This window comes from Amia ocellicauda, chromosome 7, assembly GCF_036373705.1.
Source record: "Amia ocellicauda isolate fAmiCal2 chromosome 7, fAmiCal2.hap1, whole genome shotgun sequence".
Taxonomy (NCBI): domain Eukaryota; kingdom Metazoa; phylum Chordata; class Actinopteri; order Amiiformes; family Amiidae; genus Amia; species Amia ocellicauda.
The window spans coordinates 8,046,695-8,063,379 of record NC_089856.1 but is presented as its reverse complement, the minus strand read 5'-3'; the positions used below and the strand labels follow the sequence as shown (position 1 = coordinate 8,063,379).

Below are 16,685 nucleotides of genomic sequence, written 5' to 3'. Positions count from 1 at the left end.
AGTGGACTACTGGTGGAAGCAACTGTAAAAGCATGTCAAAGCAAGTGGAAGCGTCCTAGAGCTAGAGGGAAAACATTGATTTATATTTTAATGAATGTGCTGATGCTTTTAGGCAAAGCTACTTCCATGGCTACCAATTAATACATTTGGGATTTTACCAGAGTGATCTAGGTAAGTTAAGGACCTACAACTCTAAGTGCTATTCCACATGGCTGCTGTAACCTCTGTGTGTGTTGTACTTGTAGTGAGCTGACTTGGATGGAGGAGGAGAGCCGGAGAAGCTCGGAGAAGAAGACCTACAGCTGGAGCACTAAGGAGGAAGCTAAGCAGGCCTTCAAAGAGCTGCTGAAGGACAAGGTAGGCTATGGATTTATGTTTCTGAAGCAGAGTTGACTTGAGGTAGGACTTTTTAGTGTTAAAATTCTTGATGTTCTTGGAAGCAGCTGTTAACATTAAACATGTTTCTCACAGCTTAATGTCTGTGATGGTTTGGCAAGTTATATGAGATGGAATATGACTATCAGACATAAGTAGTAAAAACACACATGGGGCCATCAAACACCTACAGTGAGGGGAAAAAAGTATTTGATCCCCTGCTGATTTTGTACTGACAAAGAAATGATCAGTCTATCATTTTAATGGTAGGTGTATTTTAACAGTGAGAGACAGAATAACAACAACAAAATCCAGAAAAACACATTTCAAAAAAGTTATACATTGATTTGCATGTTAATGAGTGAAATAAGTATTTGACCCCTTCGACTTAGTACTTGGTGGCAAAACCCTTGTTGGCAATCACAGAGGTCAGACGTTTCTTGTAGTTGGCCACCAGGTTTGCACACATCTCGGGAGGGATTTTGTCCCACTCCTCTTTGCAGATCCTCTCCAAGTCATTAAGGTTTCGAGGCTGATGTTTGGCTTGGGTCATTATCATGCTGGAATACCCATCCACGACCCATTTTCAATGCCCTGGCTGAGGGGAAGGAGGTTCTCACCCAAGATTTGACCTCCATGTTTGACGGTGGGGATGGTGTTCTTGGGGTCATTCCTCCTCCTCCAAACACGGCGAGTTGAGTTGATGCCAAAAAGCTCGATTTTGGTCTCATCTGACCACAACACTTTCACCCAGTTCTCCTCTGAATCATTCAGATGTTCAGTGGCAAACTTCAGACGGGTCTGTACATGTGCTTTCTTGAGCAGGGGAACCTTGCGGGCGCTGCAGGATTTCAGTCCTTCACGGCGTAGTGTGTTACCAATTGTTTTCTTGGTGACTATGGTCCCAGCTGCCTTGAGATCATTAACAAGATCCTCCCGTGTAGTTCTGGGCTGATTCCTCACCGTTCTCATGATCATTGAAACTCCACGAGGTGAGATCTTGCATGGAGCCCCAGACCGAGGGAGACTGACAGTTATTTTGTGTTTCTTCCATTTGCGCATTATCGCACCAACTGTTGTCACCTTCTCACCAAGCTGCTTGGCGATGGTCTTGTAGCCCATTCCAGCCTTGTGTAGGTCTACAATCTGGTCCCTGACATCCTTGGACAGCTCTTTGGTCTTGGCCATGGTGGAGAGTTTGGAATCTGATTGATTGATTGCTTCTGTGGACAGGTGTCTTTTATACAGGTAACGAGCTGAGATTAGGAGCACTCCCTTTAAGAGAGTGCTCCTAATCTCAGCTCGTTACCTGTATAAAAGACAGCTGGGAACCAGAAATCTTGCTGATTGATAGGGGATCAAATACTTATTTCACTCATTAACATGCAAATCAATTTATAACTTTTTTGAAATGTGTTTTTCTGGATTTTTTTGTTGTTATTCTGTCTCTCACTGTTAAAATACACCTACCATTACAATTATAGGCTGATCATGTCTTTGTCAGCGGGCAAACGTAAAAAATCAGCAGGTGATCAAATACTTTTTTCCCCTCACTGTATAGTGTAGATCAGCGGTTCCCAAACTTTCTGGGTGATGCCCCCCCCCAAAAACACGGACATATTTATATTAACATTTTTTTTTTTTGAAAGCCCTAATGCTTAACAAGGATGAATACACTTTAATACTTGTTTGCATTTAAATTGTATTTATCCATTTACATTGGAATCTCTCTGCATGGACCTATTCTTACTCCATCTAGTGCTGCTCACTCGAATTAATGAGACAGGTGAGCCTGAAGATACAGTAACGCCCTCTTTCCATTTCGTACGATTTACCCATTTTATATATATTTTCGACTATTCGGTCTCATCCCTAATTATATATATATTTCTATGTTATGCGTTTCCAAAATATTGTAGCATAGTCCTGGCGAGCTCGTTTCCCACGTCTCATTGACATTTTGGAGCTGCAAGTTATTCTTATGTATTATTATTATTTTTATTTTTTTATTAAGTACAATACAAAGTGCAAGAATACAGTTAAGTACAAGGCATCATACATTACAAATTCAAATTTACATTAAACAAAGCAATTCAAGATATAATACATTTTACAACTTCCAAATTATACAGAGTAAGTGAGGTCATACATCCTGGAAAGTAAAGCTAAGTGCCGTCAAGATGTAAGGTCACAGTCAAGGGCTACGGGAAAGGGAGCAAGGAGGAAAACAATAACACAAGAAGCATGATAAAATGCTATGAAGTGCTCTCTAATGGGGATTAAAAGGAATAATATTACAAGTACTGTCTGAAAAGGTGTGTCCTGAGTAAGCGCCGGAAGGAGGTCAAGGACTCTGCTGTTTTGACTTCGGTGGGAAGGTCGTTCCACCATTTAGGGGCCAGGGATGAGAAGGAGCGGCTCTGGAGGAAAGAGAGTGGAGAGGAGGTAGAGTTAGTCTTCTGGCACCTGAAGAGCGCAGTGGTCTGGAGGGGATGTAGGGGGAGACGAGGGACTGAAGGTAGCTTGGTGCAATGTGGTCGAGGCAGCGGTAGGTGAGGGTCAATGTCTTGAACTGAATGCTGAATGCCAGTGGAGGGAGCGGAGCAGTGGAGTAGTGTGTGCGAATCGGGGCAGAGAGAATACCAGACGAGCCGCAGAGTTCTGGATGAGCTGGAGTGGGCGGGCAGTTGTTGCAGGCAGGCCGGCCAGGAGGGAGTTGCAGTAGTCCAGGCGGGAGAGGACCAGTGACTGGATTAGCAGCTGAGTTGAGTAGTCGGTGAGGAAGGGACGGATCCGGCGTATGTTGCTCAGGAAGAATCTACAGTTGCGTGTCAACGTGGTGATCTGTTGGGTGTAGGAGAGCGCAGGATCGAGGGCGACTCCTAGATTTTTAGCGGAAGAAGGAGAGAGTGTGGTGGATTCCAAGGAGATCGAGATGGAGAGGTTAGCAGTAGGTGAGGAAGAGTGGGGGAAAAACAAGAGATCCGATTTGGAGAGGTTGAGCTTGAGGTGGTGTGAGTGCATCCAGGCGGAGATAGCAGACAAACAGGAAGAGATGCGAGAGGGTCGGAAGAGGGAAAAGACCGGAAGATCTGGGCATCATCAGCATAGAAGTGGTAGGAGAAACCATAGGATGCGAAGAGGGGGCCCAGGGAGCTCTTTCCGCTTGCCCCCCCCACAGTTTGGGAACCACTGGTGTAGATAAACATAAAACATAATACATTTATTATCAGAACCCTTTAAATTGCTGCTTGGCTTTGGTGATTTTACTAGCAATGGGAAATATGGAAATGTTTTTTTTTAGCTCCACAAACATTTTTTAGACAATTCTAGAGATTGTTTTGAATTATTAAATGTTTTTTAACATTTGTACATGACAAGAGTTTTTGTTGTATGTGGATTATAAAATAACCTTCTGGGGATTTGTGTTGGAAATGAGCCTGAGCTAAAATAAGTGATAATGCATCTGATGCTTGTGTTTGTGTAATGTGTTAATGTTAATGTTAATGTAGGCCTGATTGTAAGTTATCCTCCAATGAATAAACTACATAGAATAAACTGTTACTTCTTTTCACTCCCACATCTTTTAGAACATGTAATTAACTGAATACATGTTTACCCAAAGCTTATTTTTGGATGCAATTGATTTTTCAATATTGTTGTGTGAACATCAATAACATTAATACCCATAATGCAGAACCTTCACTAATTCAAACTTAGGTTTATTACATTGCGTTTAAATGTAAAAAAAATGTCAGGTTGAACAGTTGCCGCAAGAGGATCATAATTGATTGAAAGTCTGTTCTATCTTTATTGAATTTCATCACAGAAAATTTGTGCAGACACAAGAATCTGCTCACTATGTGCTCAGCAACAACAACAAACTTGAAAGGAAAGAAGAAAATGGAAGATCTGTTATTTTTTCCAGGGACTATCAATAAATTAGTAACTTTAATGAAAGCTCTAGGATCATTTCACAAGCACAAAGTAACCTGGGTTACATGCACATCACTAGTCCAGTATTCCTGTCACCATAAAAAGATATTTAATAGTAACCATTGTGAGAACAGTGGCTCTCAAAAGTATTCACCCCCCTTGGACTTTTCCACATTTCACTGTTACAACATTAAAATCAGAATGGATCAGGAGTTTTTGCCACTGATCAACACATAAAATGTCCATAATGTCAAAGTGAAAAATATAAATCTGAACATTTTTCTAAATAAATTACAATGGGGAGACTTTTGGTGAACAGCAATTTTCAACTCTTTCCACATATTCTCAATTGGATTGAGGTCCGGGCTTTGACTGGGCTGCTCCAGGACATTGACTTTTTGGTTCTAAGCCACTCCAGTGTGGCTTTGGCTGTATGTTTGGGGTCATTGTTCTGCTTGAAGATGAATCCTCTCCCAGGTCTATTGCAGACTTTATCAGGTTTTCTTCCAGGATTTCTCTGTACTTTGCTGCATCAATTTTGCCCTCTATACAAGGTTTCCAGGCCCTGATGCAGAGAAGCATCCCCATAGCATGATGCTGCTACCACCATGCTTCACGGTAGGGATGGTGCTGGCAGGATGATGTTTGGCGTTAAAACGTAGTGTTTAGCGTTGAGGCCAAAAAGCTCTATTTTGGTCTCATCAGACCATAGAATCTTCCTCCACTTGGTCTAAGAGTCTCTAGCAAACTCTAGCTAACTCTAGCTGAGATTTGATGTGAGTTTTTGTCTCTCCCATAAAGGCCACTTTTGTGAAGCACCTGGGCTTTTGTTGTAGTATGAACAGTGTCTCCCAACTCAGCCGTAGAAGTCCACAACTGCTTTAGAGATGCCGTAGGCCTTTGGTGGCCTCCCTGAAAAGTGCCCTTCTTGCCCAGATATTAATTTTTTGAGGACAGCCTGATCTAGGCAGATTCACATTTGTGCCATATTCTCTCCATTTCTTAATAATGGACTTTACTGTGCTCCAGGGGATATTCAATGCCTTGGAAATGTTCTTATATCCTACAGATTGGTGCTTTTGAAGAACCTTATTCCGGATTTGATTTGAATGTTCATGATGTAGTTTTTGTTAGGTATTGTACTAACCAACTGTGGGACCTCCCAGAGACAGGTGTATTTAACCTGAAATCATGTGACACCTTAATTGCAGGTGGACTTCATTCAACTAATTACATGACTTCTAAAGACAATTGGTTTCACCACAGCTCAGTCAGGTGTGTCAAAGCAAATGGGGTGATTATTTTCTGTTTTGTATTTGTAATTAATTTAGAACAATTCACTTTGACATGGACATTTTCTGTGTTGATCAGTGGCAAAAAGCTAATTAAATCCATTCTGATGTAACACAATGAAAATGTGGAAAAGTGGAGTGAATACTTTTGAGAGCCACTGTATTTAGTGATATCAGACAGTGAAGGAACGTTCAATTTATTTTCCTCAATGCATGAAGTGCTGGATAGAAACATGGCTGGATACAGCCTGGGGGTGTATTTGATCCCCACTCCATGTACACTTGTGTGCCAAATCTTATTAAAGCTGATATCTAGTTGCTGATCTGTAATTCCAGAAAAGCTTTACTCTTGAGGTGGGGTTGATAGACATTTGTTGGGCAATTCACCAATCTCTCCCTGTAGGTTCTGAGGTACAAATTGTGTGCTGCATGAAAGAGTTGGCATTCTGTGGGCATGTAATGTTCAAAGTAGTGGATAGTTTTCACATGGAGCAGGGCTCACCTGATTGTGTTTCACGTGATATTTACAGGGGGTGCTCTCCAATGCTTCCTGGGAACAAGCTATGAAGACCATCATCAATGATCCCAGATACAGGTACAGTTTCCACCCTCTCTCTCTAGAGGTGTACAGCTGTGGCTGGGAAGAGAAACTAATTAAACATGAAAACGAAGATCTGGGAGAGAGGATAGAGGGGTAGAGATACAAAATAACTATTTTCATTGTGTTACATTTTTTTCCAGAGAGAAATATATTTTAAATTTGGCATAATAGACTTAAACAATTATGTCTTCTCGTTTAAAGAGGCAGATGATACTGAATGACCCATGTCTGTTTGTGTTTACCTGTCTGGACCCTGGCAGTGCCCTGCCCAAGCTGAGTGAGAAGAAGCAGGCCTTTAACGCTTACAAGGCTCAGAGGGAGAAGGAGGAAAAGGAGGAGGCGAGGCTGAGGGCCAAAGAGGCCAAGGAGACCCTGCAGAGATTCCTGGAGCAGCACAGTAAGATGAGCTCAACAACACGCTACAGGTGAGAGAGAGAGAGAGAGAGAGAGAGAGAGAGGGCAGGAGGAAAAGGGAGGGAGCTAGAAAAACAGTTTTAGATTGTAGATCAAAAAGCAACATCTCAGTGATGTTTTAACATAGTGTAACACTGTCTTGTACTAAATAAGAAAAACAAACAATCAAGCCAAGGATTGAAACCTCAGTGGGTGCATGAACTTTTGATTTCACATTAGTGGTACACACAAAATACAATTGTATACGTTTGCATTTTAACATGTCACCCATTGACATTGCCTGCTTGGATGAGATTTTGCTTTCCAGTAATGTGAGGTGCTGAAGAAAATTACGGTTTTACAGAAAAGCTGAGCAGATGTTTGGGGAACTGGAGGTGTGGTCTATCGTCCCAGAGAGAGATCGCAAAGAAATCTATGATGATGTTCTGTTCTTCCTCGCGAGGAAGGAGAAGGTGACCTGCTGTGTTTAAGTCACAATTCAAGCACCACTATTAAGAGACAATCAAGAATATCCTAGTTGCTTATCTTAACACCCGATCTTTCACTTCTATTCATGTAAGGACTATATACAAGCTGCTTAGAAGTTAGTGGGCCTCAAAAAAAAAAAATGTATCCCTTAGAGAAATTTATTAGTGTTAATCCATGGGGTGTATAAACTGCCCGATGCTTCTCCATTCAGTGTTTAATTAATGAATTGGTAAATAACTACAGTCTAATGAAAATGATTGATTAAACTTGATAAATCACAATCACATTACAAAAGAAAGGGGTGAATATGTTAGTTGACAACTGCGTGTAACTTTGTTAATTTATTCAGTTTTTTTATTCCTAGGAGGAGGCCAAACAGCTGCGTAAGAGGAACATCCAAGAGCTGAAAAACATCCTCGACAACATGGCCAGTGTCACCTACCAGACCAGCTGGTCTGAGGCCCAGCAGCACCTTCTGGACAACCCCACCTTCTTTGAAGACCAGGATCTGCAGAGTAACCAAGATCTCACTCCTCACTGAAAATGCAGATCACTTTATATTTTCTTTACAGTTTAAAAATAAGAGAAGGCCTTAAAGACCATCATGAACATGTTGTGTCTAGTGTACAAGTGCAGCTTGAGGATTGAAGAATTCCACCATGCTGACATTTGAAATCACCTACGTGTAGTGTTAGTTACTAAAAAAGGTAAAAAAAAAAAAAAAAAAAAAAAAGCCCAGGTTTGGGTGCTAGCTAACAGAGTCTATGGATCCCTAGCTAAATTCCAGCCAGTACTTGGTTTCCTGATTACAATGTTTAGGGCGTAAGACAGAATTGTTATCGTTGTCCAGCCCAGGTCTGTGTCAAGTTGGGAAGTTCTCAAAAAACTGAAAAGGTCAGTAGCCAGGTAGTCAGTAATCACCAGTTACTTCTCCTTCTCACTCTCGAACGCAGCTCTAAAGCTGTCCTAGACGTCCTTCTTGTGTTTCCCCTTAGATACTTTGCAATCAGGTAGCAGGGCGGCCTCTCTTATGGACCTCAGGTGGCATCTCCTGCATGAGCTGACAAGTGTATGAATAGCACACCTATAGTGTCCTAGTTGTGTGCCTGCTCTTGGAAGATACCAGTCTCGGGTAGTAATCTCTTCATATTGAAACCCTGAATAACCAGGCTATAGAGCTAAACCTGTTCTCAAAGTGGCTGGCTTTTACTAGTTGAGCTACTCAAGTGTGCAAGGGACTTGGCTATTTTATGACATTTCTGTTAACGTAATATGGTTATTTTATTGAATCAGATATTGATTTAACTGGTCTTAATCCAGGTCTTTAAGAATATTAGAAAAATAGCTTAAATTTGCAATCACCAATAAGAATATGTATATATCTTTTTCATACCATTCTAATTTATAATCAGTAATTATTAATCTGCTAATGTCACCACTATGACTCCAGAGTGTAACATGCATCTTCCAGGCTTTTCCTGGTCGAACCCTGCAGGGCTGGGTCTGTTCCAGCTAGAAGAGTGAAAATACATTTCTTAAGCCTTAGCATTTGAGTTTGACAGTGCTTTGCTGATGTGTTTCTAACAACTACAGTACAATCCAATGTCAGCTGGGCTGTTTTGCTGTGGTTGCAGACATGGACAAAGAGGACGCTCTGATCTGCTTCGAGGAGCACATCCGGGCCCTGGAGAAGGAGGAGGAGGAAGACAAGGAAAAGAGCCGGCTGAGAGACAGACGCCAGCAGCGCAAGAACAGGGAGGCTTTCCAGGTCATTCCTACTCCCAGACGTACTGCAGAGAATTAGTGGTTTCACAAGCTTTATCATCAACTAAAATCAGTGTATTTTTATATAATGACTGAAAATTCCAAAATACTCTACCCACCCAGTATCAGATATGAACAAATCTGCTGTAAATTCTAACTGAACTTGTATTATGGTCCTAAGGAGCTGATTGACTATACCCCTCTCTCTTTTAGGCTTTCCTGGATGAGCTACATGACACTGGCCAACTGCACTCCATGTCTACCTGGATGGAGCTCTATCCCTCCGTGAGCTCTGATTCACGCTTTGCCAATATGCTGGGACAGCCAGGTAGGCATAAATCACATGAATCTTGGAGAACTACTGTGAAAGAGAAGGATTACATACATGTGCCTGTAGGATTCTACTGACAATATCAATCAGAATCACAAGAAGAATTTACATTTTGCAGTTGACCTCAGAGTCTCTTGCATGGTTCTCCTCCTATCTGTCACCCAGCATCTATCAAGTGACATGGCGTTCCACTTCCTCTACCCTTAACCCTTTATTGACAGGTGTACCTCATGGATGTCCCGGGCTTTATTCAATTCTCTATCCACACCTGCTCTCTTTGGCCCCCTCATCACAATCTTTGGCTTCTCATACTATTTATATGCAGATAACACTTTGATCAGCCTCTTATTTTCACTTCTGACATCCACGAGCTACCTAACGGTCTGCTATGTCCTCCTGGATACACTTGGCTTTCTTTGTGTTGTCATTACCTTCAGGGAAAAAGGGAAGGTCTCAGATATTTTTCAAACAGTTACAGGCAGTGCTTGAATAGTTACAATAATAAGGCTAGTAAAGTACATCCACCAATAACATTTGTTGTTATTTTTTTACTCTTAACCATTTAAACTTTCTCTGTCCATATTTAACTGTCTTAATTGCTGGTCCTGACCAGGTTCTTCTGTTTCTATGTGGTCTATTTTTGATTTCCTCCAGGGTCAACCCCTCTAGATCTTTTCAAATTCTATGTTGAGGACCTCAAAGCCCGTTTTCATGATGAGAAGAAAATTATTAAAGACATCTTGAAGGTAAAAACATATTTTTTCTCATTTGTTTTGCTGATACACTTTAAGGTACTGTACCTAGATTACCCATTTATACAGCTGTTTTTTTACTGGAGCAATTGTACATAAAAATAATGATATATTATAACAATTTCATATCACTCTGGATAAGGGTGACTGCTAAGAAATATAATAATAGTAATAATGTTGTTGCAATAATCTGCATATCTTTTTTTATGAAGGCTTGAATACAATCTTAAACTTTATGTAAGATTACCACAGCATGTGCTCAGTAATTTGGCAGTTTTACAATGTACTTTACCAGTACTTTGCTTTGCCATGGTTTCTATTATGATCTACCATGATTAAACTTGAGTTCTTACTCATTCAATGGTATATTAGTAAGCTTTTATATTGGTTAAGGGGAATGTCTACCATCTTCCATCAAATTAAAATGTGTTGGTGTAATACACACAGTGTAAAGCAATGCAGATTGTACAATTTCTAAAAAATTGTTAGTTTGGGATAAAATAACAGGGTTAGTAGGGGATGGGGTAACCTGATAGGTTTGATAAATACTGCTGTAAGACATTGGAAAATAAGCTTACGTGTTCCATGGTAAGCTTGACTTGTCCGTTTCCCTGTCTCTCCACCTGGCCCTGCAGGACAGGAGTTTTGCAGTGGAGGTCCGCACCACCTTTGAGGATTTTGCTCACATTATCAGTTTCGATAAGCGGGCAGCCACCCTGGACGCGGGCAACATCAAACTGACCTTCAACAGTGTGGGTGCCAGAGCCATCCTCAACCCTCATTGTCCTGCCTGAACTCACTTTGACACTGCCACTTCCTAAGAGCTTGCTGGGATGTTCAGGTCCAGTCTAAGCATGTTTTGCGAGATCAGAGTAACAAATAGAGCATCAATCCCCAAATAGAGCAGAGTCTGATTAGCAAAATGAGCTTGCCCACCTGCTAATAATGCACTTACTAAAGTGGCCACTGAGTGCATATTGAATGTTCTATATTACTGAGTGTATATAGAATACCACAAAAGAAAAAGAGCCATATCACCTACCTTTAATTGCGTAGGTTTAGGGGTGGATGGGGAGGCTTGTCCCCCCAATATTGAGAGTGTCAATTTGTCCAACTCGGCAGCAATCAACCTGCTCCTTGCTCAACAACTTGGCACCACCCCCCTCACACACAACTCAAAATCTGACTCACAATGAATGTCCCCCCCGACTTCACATATGAAAATTATGCCACTGCTTAATTGAGAGCTCCAGATGGAATAGAAAACACAAGGCACCGTGGCCATCCAGGAACGGGATTTTGGGCGTCTGGACCTCAGCTTCAACTGGGGAGGTAGTTCGATGACACCCCTACAGCGCTCAACTTTGCAAGAATAATTATTTTCTATTTTCAGGCTTCAGCTGGCCTAGATTAATTTCACTTTTGAATTCCAAATTTAAATCCCCTCGTCATTACCTCCGTTTGCCTCTACATTTAGCTTGCACTTGTGTTACGTGCAGTTCCTTACATACAGTGAGGGAGAAAAGCATTTGATCCCCTGTTGATTTTGTACGTTTGCCCACTGACAGGGTCCCCCTGCTCAAGAAAGCACATGTACAGGCCCTTCTGAAGTTTGCCAATGAACATCTGAATGATTCAGAGGAGAACTGGGTGAAAGTGTTGTGGTCAGATGAGACCAAAATCAAGCTCTTCGTAGGAGGAGGAATGACCCTAAGAACACCATCCCCACCGTCAAACATGGAGGTGGAAACATTATGCTTTGGGGGGGTTTTTCTGCTAAGGGGACAGGACAACTGCACCACATCAAAGGGACGATGGACAGGGCCATGTACCGTCAAATCTTGGGTGAGAACCTCCTTCCCTCAGCCAGGGCATTGAAAATGGGTCGTGGATGGGTATTCCAGCATGACACTGACCCAAAACACACAGCCAAGGCAACAAAGGAGTGGCTCAAGAAGAAGCACATTAAGGTCCTGGAGTGGCCTAGCCAGTCTCCAGACCTTAATCCCATAGAAAATCTGTGGAGGGAGCTGAAGGTTCGAGTTGCCAAACGTCAGCCTCGAAACCTTAATGACTTGGAGAGGATCTGCAAAGAGGAGTGGGACACAATCCCTCCAGAGATGTGTGCAAACCTGGTGGCCAACTACAAGTAATGTCTGACCTCTGTGACTGCCAACAAGGGTTTTGCCACCAAGTACTAAGTCGAAGGGGTCAAATACTTATTTCCCTCATTAACATGCAAATCAATTTATAACTTTTTTGAAATGCGTTTTTCTTGATTTTTGTGTTGTTATTCTGTCTCTCTCTGTTAAAATACACCTACCATTAAAATTATAGACTGATCATTTATTTGTCAGTACAAAATCAGCAGGGGATCAAATACTTTTTTCCCCTCACTGTACACTGGCACCCAAAGACACGTGCTCATGTTAAGCTGATATATGCTAACTTACACATACTGATACACACACACTTCACTGACACCCACTCCCTCTGTCACACTGCAGTTGCTGGAGAAGGCAGAGGCCCGGGAGAAGGAGAGAGAGAAGGAAGAGGCTCGGAAGCTGCGGAGAAAGGAGGCTGCTTTCAGGAGCATGCTGAAGCAAGCCACCCCGGCCCTGGAGCCACAGGCCAACTGGGAGGACGTAAGTGTTGCCGTGACGTGAGAGAAAAAAAAAAGTCTATGCAAGAACAACACAAGTGATTAGTACGAAACACACTTTAATCTCTCTTCTTGGGTTCTGTGTGTTCAGGTTCGAGAGCGTTTCCTAACCGACTCGGCCTTCGCCCAGATAACTCTGGAGTCCGAGCGCATCCGGCTCTTCAAGGAGTTCATCGCTGTGCTGGAGGTACCTAATGGGCTGGGCACGGCCAGGGCAGGAATGGGGAAATCTATTCTTTAATCACTGGAAAAGCATTATGATCTATAATCAGTTTAGGTATTCACATTTGAGAATACAGTGAGACACAGGTGTTTCAGACTTTATATTGATTTCATATCAGTGAAATTATGGCAATTATGTAGATCAGAACTGAAGGGGTTAACTATGGTTAGGACTGCTGGTGGTTTTACTTCTTAAAACAAAAATGTATTCATATTGGTACATGATTTATTTTTATTAAACTGGTATTGTAATTTCCAAATAACCTCCAGATAACATTTTATTAAATGCTTTTTTTTGTTAGTAGGGAGTTTGTAGAGTTTGTAAGGAGGATTCTGAATTAAATTGAATTAAACACAGCACACAAAGTGCATTTACAGTTCTAGCAGACACCACAGTTTGGGTTATATTAGGCTATTCAATCAAGTAAGTAAGTGATTGCAGAGATAATTTTGAACACCTTCTCAGACCAGGATCAATTTCTGGTCTTAATATACCACATTGCTATGCTTCGTAGATCAAAAATCAGTCATTTGTTCCAAGGCTATAGATTGATTCAAGATTGACTTATTAAACCCAGGGCTGATCATTTCTGCTTGGATAGAGAGACTATCCTACCACTATTGTTGGTCGTACAGCATCGGATGGTCTTTGGCAGGATTCAAACCTACACAGGAAAACCAAAGAGCCCGTAATTTTTCTAAATTTCTAATCCACAAGATTGTTGCAGCTTTATTTTTTAATATGAATACATTTATTCATAGTCATATAGTCTTATGTTATGCTTTTCTATTTTACTGTAGAATGAGTGCCAGCACTACCACTCCAAGAGCAAGAAACACTCTAAGAAGTCCAAGAAGCACCATCGCAAGAGGTCCCACTCCCAATCAGTAAGAGTCTGAACTGGGTGAGCTCAGAGGGGTGGGGGAGGAGAGAAGCATCTCTTACTATGTCTGTTTAACACTGAGTAGATGTAGTAGCTCTGTTGCTGGGTCACACAAAGCCTCTGATTTCACTGAGAGATAGACATGGATTAAGTGCACACAGTACACAGTACAATCTTTGAAGGTAAGTAGTGACAGTAGAAATAGACATCAAAATGTAGTCTGCTTTACCTGTGATCCAAACAGCGTTGGTTTCAATCTAGGATTTTTTCAGTGCCGACCAGGATTCTCTACAGGGCGGCCCCCAAATTGTCCAAGCACTGCCGGCAGTAGGTGGGATTGAGTTGCCCAGGTTTGCCTCAGCCTGTCACGCTCCGGCTACTCCTGTGTCTCTCTGGGCACCTGGTGGTTCTCGGTGACAGCTGCATTAGTCCTCACCACGATGCCCTAACCCTGCTGTTGGCACTGGGGACTCACACATGGGGAAGCACATGGCTCGGCAGCGCATGACTTGCGTGTGTGTCTATGTCCCTCCTATGTTGAGGGCAGGAGTGGCATGGGTGAGTTCATTAGCCATTGTCAAAGAAAACAAAAAAGGGTGATTCCAAATAAAACAAATGACACGCAGACTTGAGCGTCCATTTCAGTACCGATCTGTGTCCGTCTGTCCATCTCTCTGTGCATGTGTGTCCAGGGCTCAGATTCGGAGGATGAGGACCATCACCACCGCTCCCAGAAGAAGAAGAAGCGGACTCACTCGGAGTCCCAGACAGACAGGTCCTCCTCACCGGAGTCAGGTACTCTTCTACATCCTTTTTCCATACCTGTGTGTGCATCTATATGCCCTGTATAGCAGAGAGTATCATGAAAGTCTGATAGCCGTAGGTCAAGTGATCGGCCAGTACAGCTTTTTACAGCCAGCTTCCGTTTTGCTGTTCCTTTCCCAACAGATCACAGTTCTAAAAAATCCAAAAAGCAGAAGAAAAAGAGTAAGAAGAGACGGCGGAAATCTGTGAGTTTTCTCCACCTCTTGGCTTTCACGTTTTAAGACAAATTTAAAGTCAATGGCCAATAAACAGGAACTACAACATGCAAGCTCTTGCCAACGTTGAAATGAACAAAAAGCTTTTCTTAAGGCCTTGGAGGAAAACAAAATAAAATGATTTGATTTATAGTGTAAATTAAAATAATCCAGATTGCTTTCGGTTTCTCATCAACAAAATGTGAAGAAACACCATGACTACATTTGTTTTAACAGTTCAGTTCAAACTTGCAGGTTTTATTGGATTTTTTATTAAACTGGAGGGTATATAAATATGTTTTAATCTCTTGTATTGAAAAACAAAACTGTGATCCTTTAATTGCTCATTTATCTATAAATGATTATATTCGCCGTAAGTGAGGAACCTTCACTTCTTCACAGAACACACCTGAGAGCGAGGGAGAGCCAGAGAAAGAGAAGAGCAGGAAGGAGCGAGAGAAGGACAAGGGGCGAGAGGGCGAGAGAGACGAGGAGAAGGAGCGGGAGCGAGAGAGCGGGCGAGCGGACGGGCGGCGTAAATCTCCCAAATACACAGGCAAGAAGGAGAAGGTAAGACAGCATGCTGACCACAAAGTGAAAAGACTAAAGCTATGGGCTACATGCAGGAATCTTTACTGTTGTGTTCAGTTAATACATAGTTTTCCAAAAGAAAAAAACAGGATGCGAGAAAGTATCACATAGAACTGTGTTTTACTTTAAATCACCATTTTCATATTGTATACCTAATGGTGTTTGCCACATTTAAAATACACCTATTGATTGAGATCTTTAGTTATTGCATTTTATTCAGTCTGTAGGTAAGCTTTATATGACTGTTTTTCAATTGGAAATCATCCTTTATTAGAGGATATTTTACAATCAGACAGCCAATATTATGTTACTTAATAAATCGTTGGGTCTATGTCCTTGTAATAGATGGGGAGTCAATAATCAAGGTGAGTCAGGTGATGAACTCATATGAAGCTGAAATATATGATGTGTTCAGCAAACTGAAAAAACTATAGGATTGATAAATAAGTCTAGTTTAATTAACAATGCACTTTAAACTGGATACATGTCTGAATCGCCTTATGTCAAATGATTGTCATGAATACTTTCTGGTCTCAGGCAGTCTCTCTCTCTCCAGACAGGCTGGGACACCTCAGAGAGTGAACTGAGCGAAGGAGAGCTGGAGAAGAGGAGGAGGACTCTTTTGCAGCAACTAGATGATGACCAGTGACTCCCCTCTAAACGGGGTCTTTAGATGTCCGTCAGCACCTGCCAGGGAAGAACAACCCACAGCAGAGCTCAGAGTGAAAACATGTGGTTGCAGACCCGAGGGAGTGGTGTAGTACAGCGTAGTCTTCCAGATCATCCTCCATGACCTCTAATTCCCAGCTGTACACCTAGCAGACTTGGCTTTCGTGATCACTGGAAGTGCTGCTCCGGCCCTGCGTCACACGTTAGTGAGAGACGTCAGGACACACTTTTTGGCTCCGATTGCCAGGGTGGCAGCATTGTGCCAAAGCCCTGAGATTGGTGTGGGGGCATTTGGGAGGCAAGGGCATTTGAGTATCACTTTGCATCAAGTTTTACATTCAGGTTATTCATTTTCAAGCAGATTTCATTCTTTTTATGCAGTCACAACTGAATAACCCAAAAGAGGGCCTGAAAGGATCTCCAGGTAAACCAAACAAAGCATTGTGAAACAAATGGATAGATCTGTGTAATAAAAAAATATATACTTCAATAATATAATGAACACGCATTCTTCCATGGCCGTTTTATAGCTGTTCTCATTGGTTCACATTTGGGGTAGAACTAAACAAGACAGTCATGGTAGCCTTCCAGAACCAGGGTTCCCCAGAACTGCCTTTTTAGTACAAGTGATGGAAGCCAACCCAAGAAATGTGCAAAGGCTTTGCTGGCTCCAGGCTGTGGAGTGCTGTGGTGAGCTCAGCTGAC

At 42.0% G+C, this 16,685-nt stretch overlaps 1 protein-coding gene across 1 annotated transcript in view; it reads left to right on the top strand.

Moving 5' to 3' along the window:
- LOC136752664 (pre-mRNA-processing factor 40 homolog B) overlaps positions 1–16,685 on the top strand; it is a 32,358-nt gene extending 15,673 nt beyond the window's left edge. The window contains exons 10-25 of the mRNA XM_066708173.1: positions 246–357; positions 6,134–6,198; positions 6,465–6,629; positions 6,962–7,070; positions 7,451–7,601; positions 8,721–8,854; positions 9,064–9,178; positions 9,836–9,927; positions 10,569–10,685; positions 12,441–12,578; positions 12,687–12,782; positions 13,619–13,705; positions 14,394–14,496; positions 14,650–14,711; positions 15,123–15,290; positions 15,868–16,685. Coding sequence (XP_066564270.1) covers positions 246–357; positions 6,134–6,198; positions 6,465–6,629; positions 6,962–7,070; positions 7,451–7,601; positions 8,721–8,854; positions 9,064–9,178; positions 9,836–9,927; positions 10,569–10,685; positions 12,441–12,578; positions 12,687–12,782; positions 13,619–13,705; positions 14,394–14,496; positions 14,650–14,711; positions 15,123–15,290; positions 15,868–15,960 — 1,807 coding nt within the window. The 3' untranslated portion in view covers positions 15,961–16,685. The remainder of the gene's footprint in view (positions 1–245; positions 358–6,133; positions 6,199–6,464; positions 6,630–6,961; positions 7,071–7,450; positions 7,602–8,720; positions 8,855–9,063; positions 9,179–9,835; positions 9,928–10,568; positions 10,686–12,440; positions 12,579–12,686; positions 12,783–13,618; positions 13,706–14,393; positions 14,497–14,649; positions 14,712–15,122; positions 15,291–15,867) is intronic.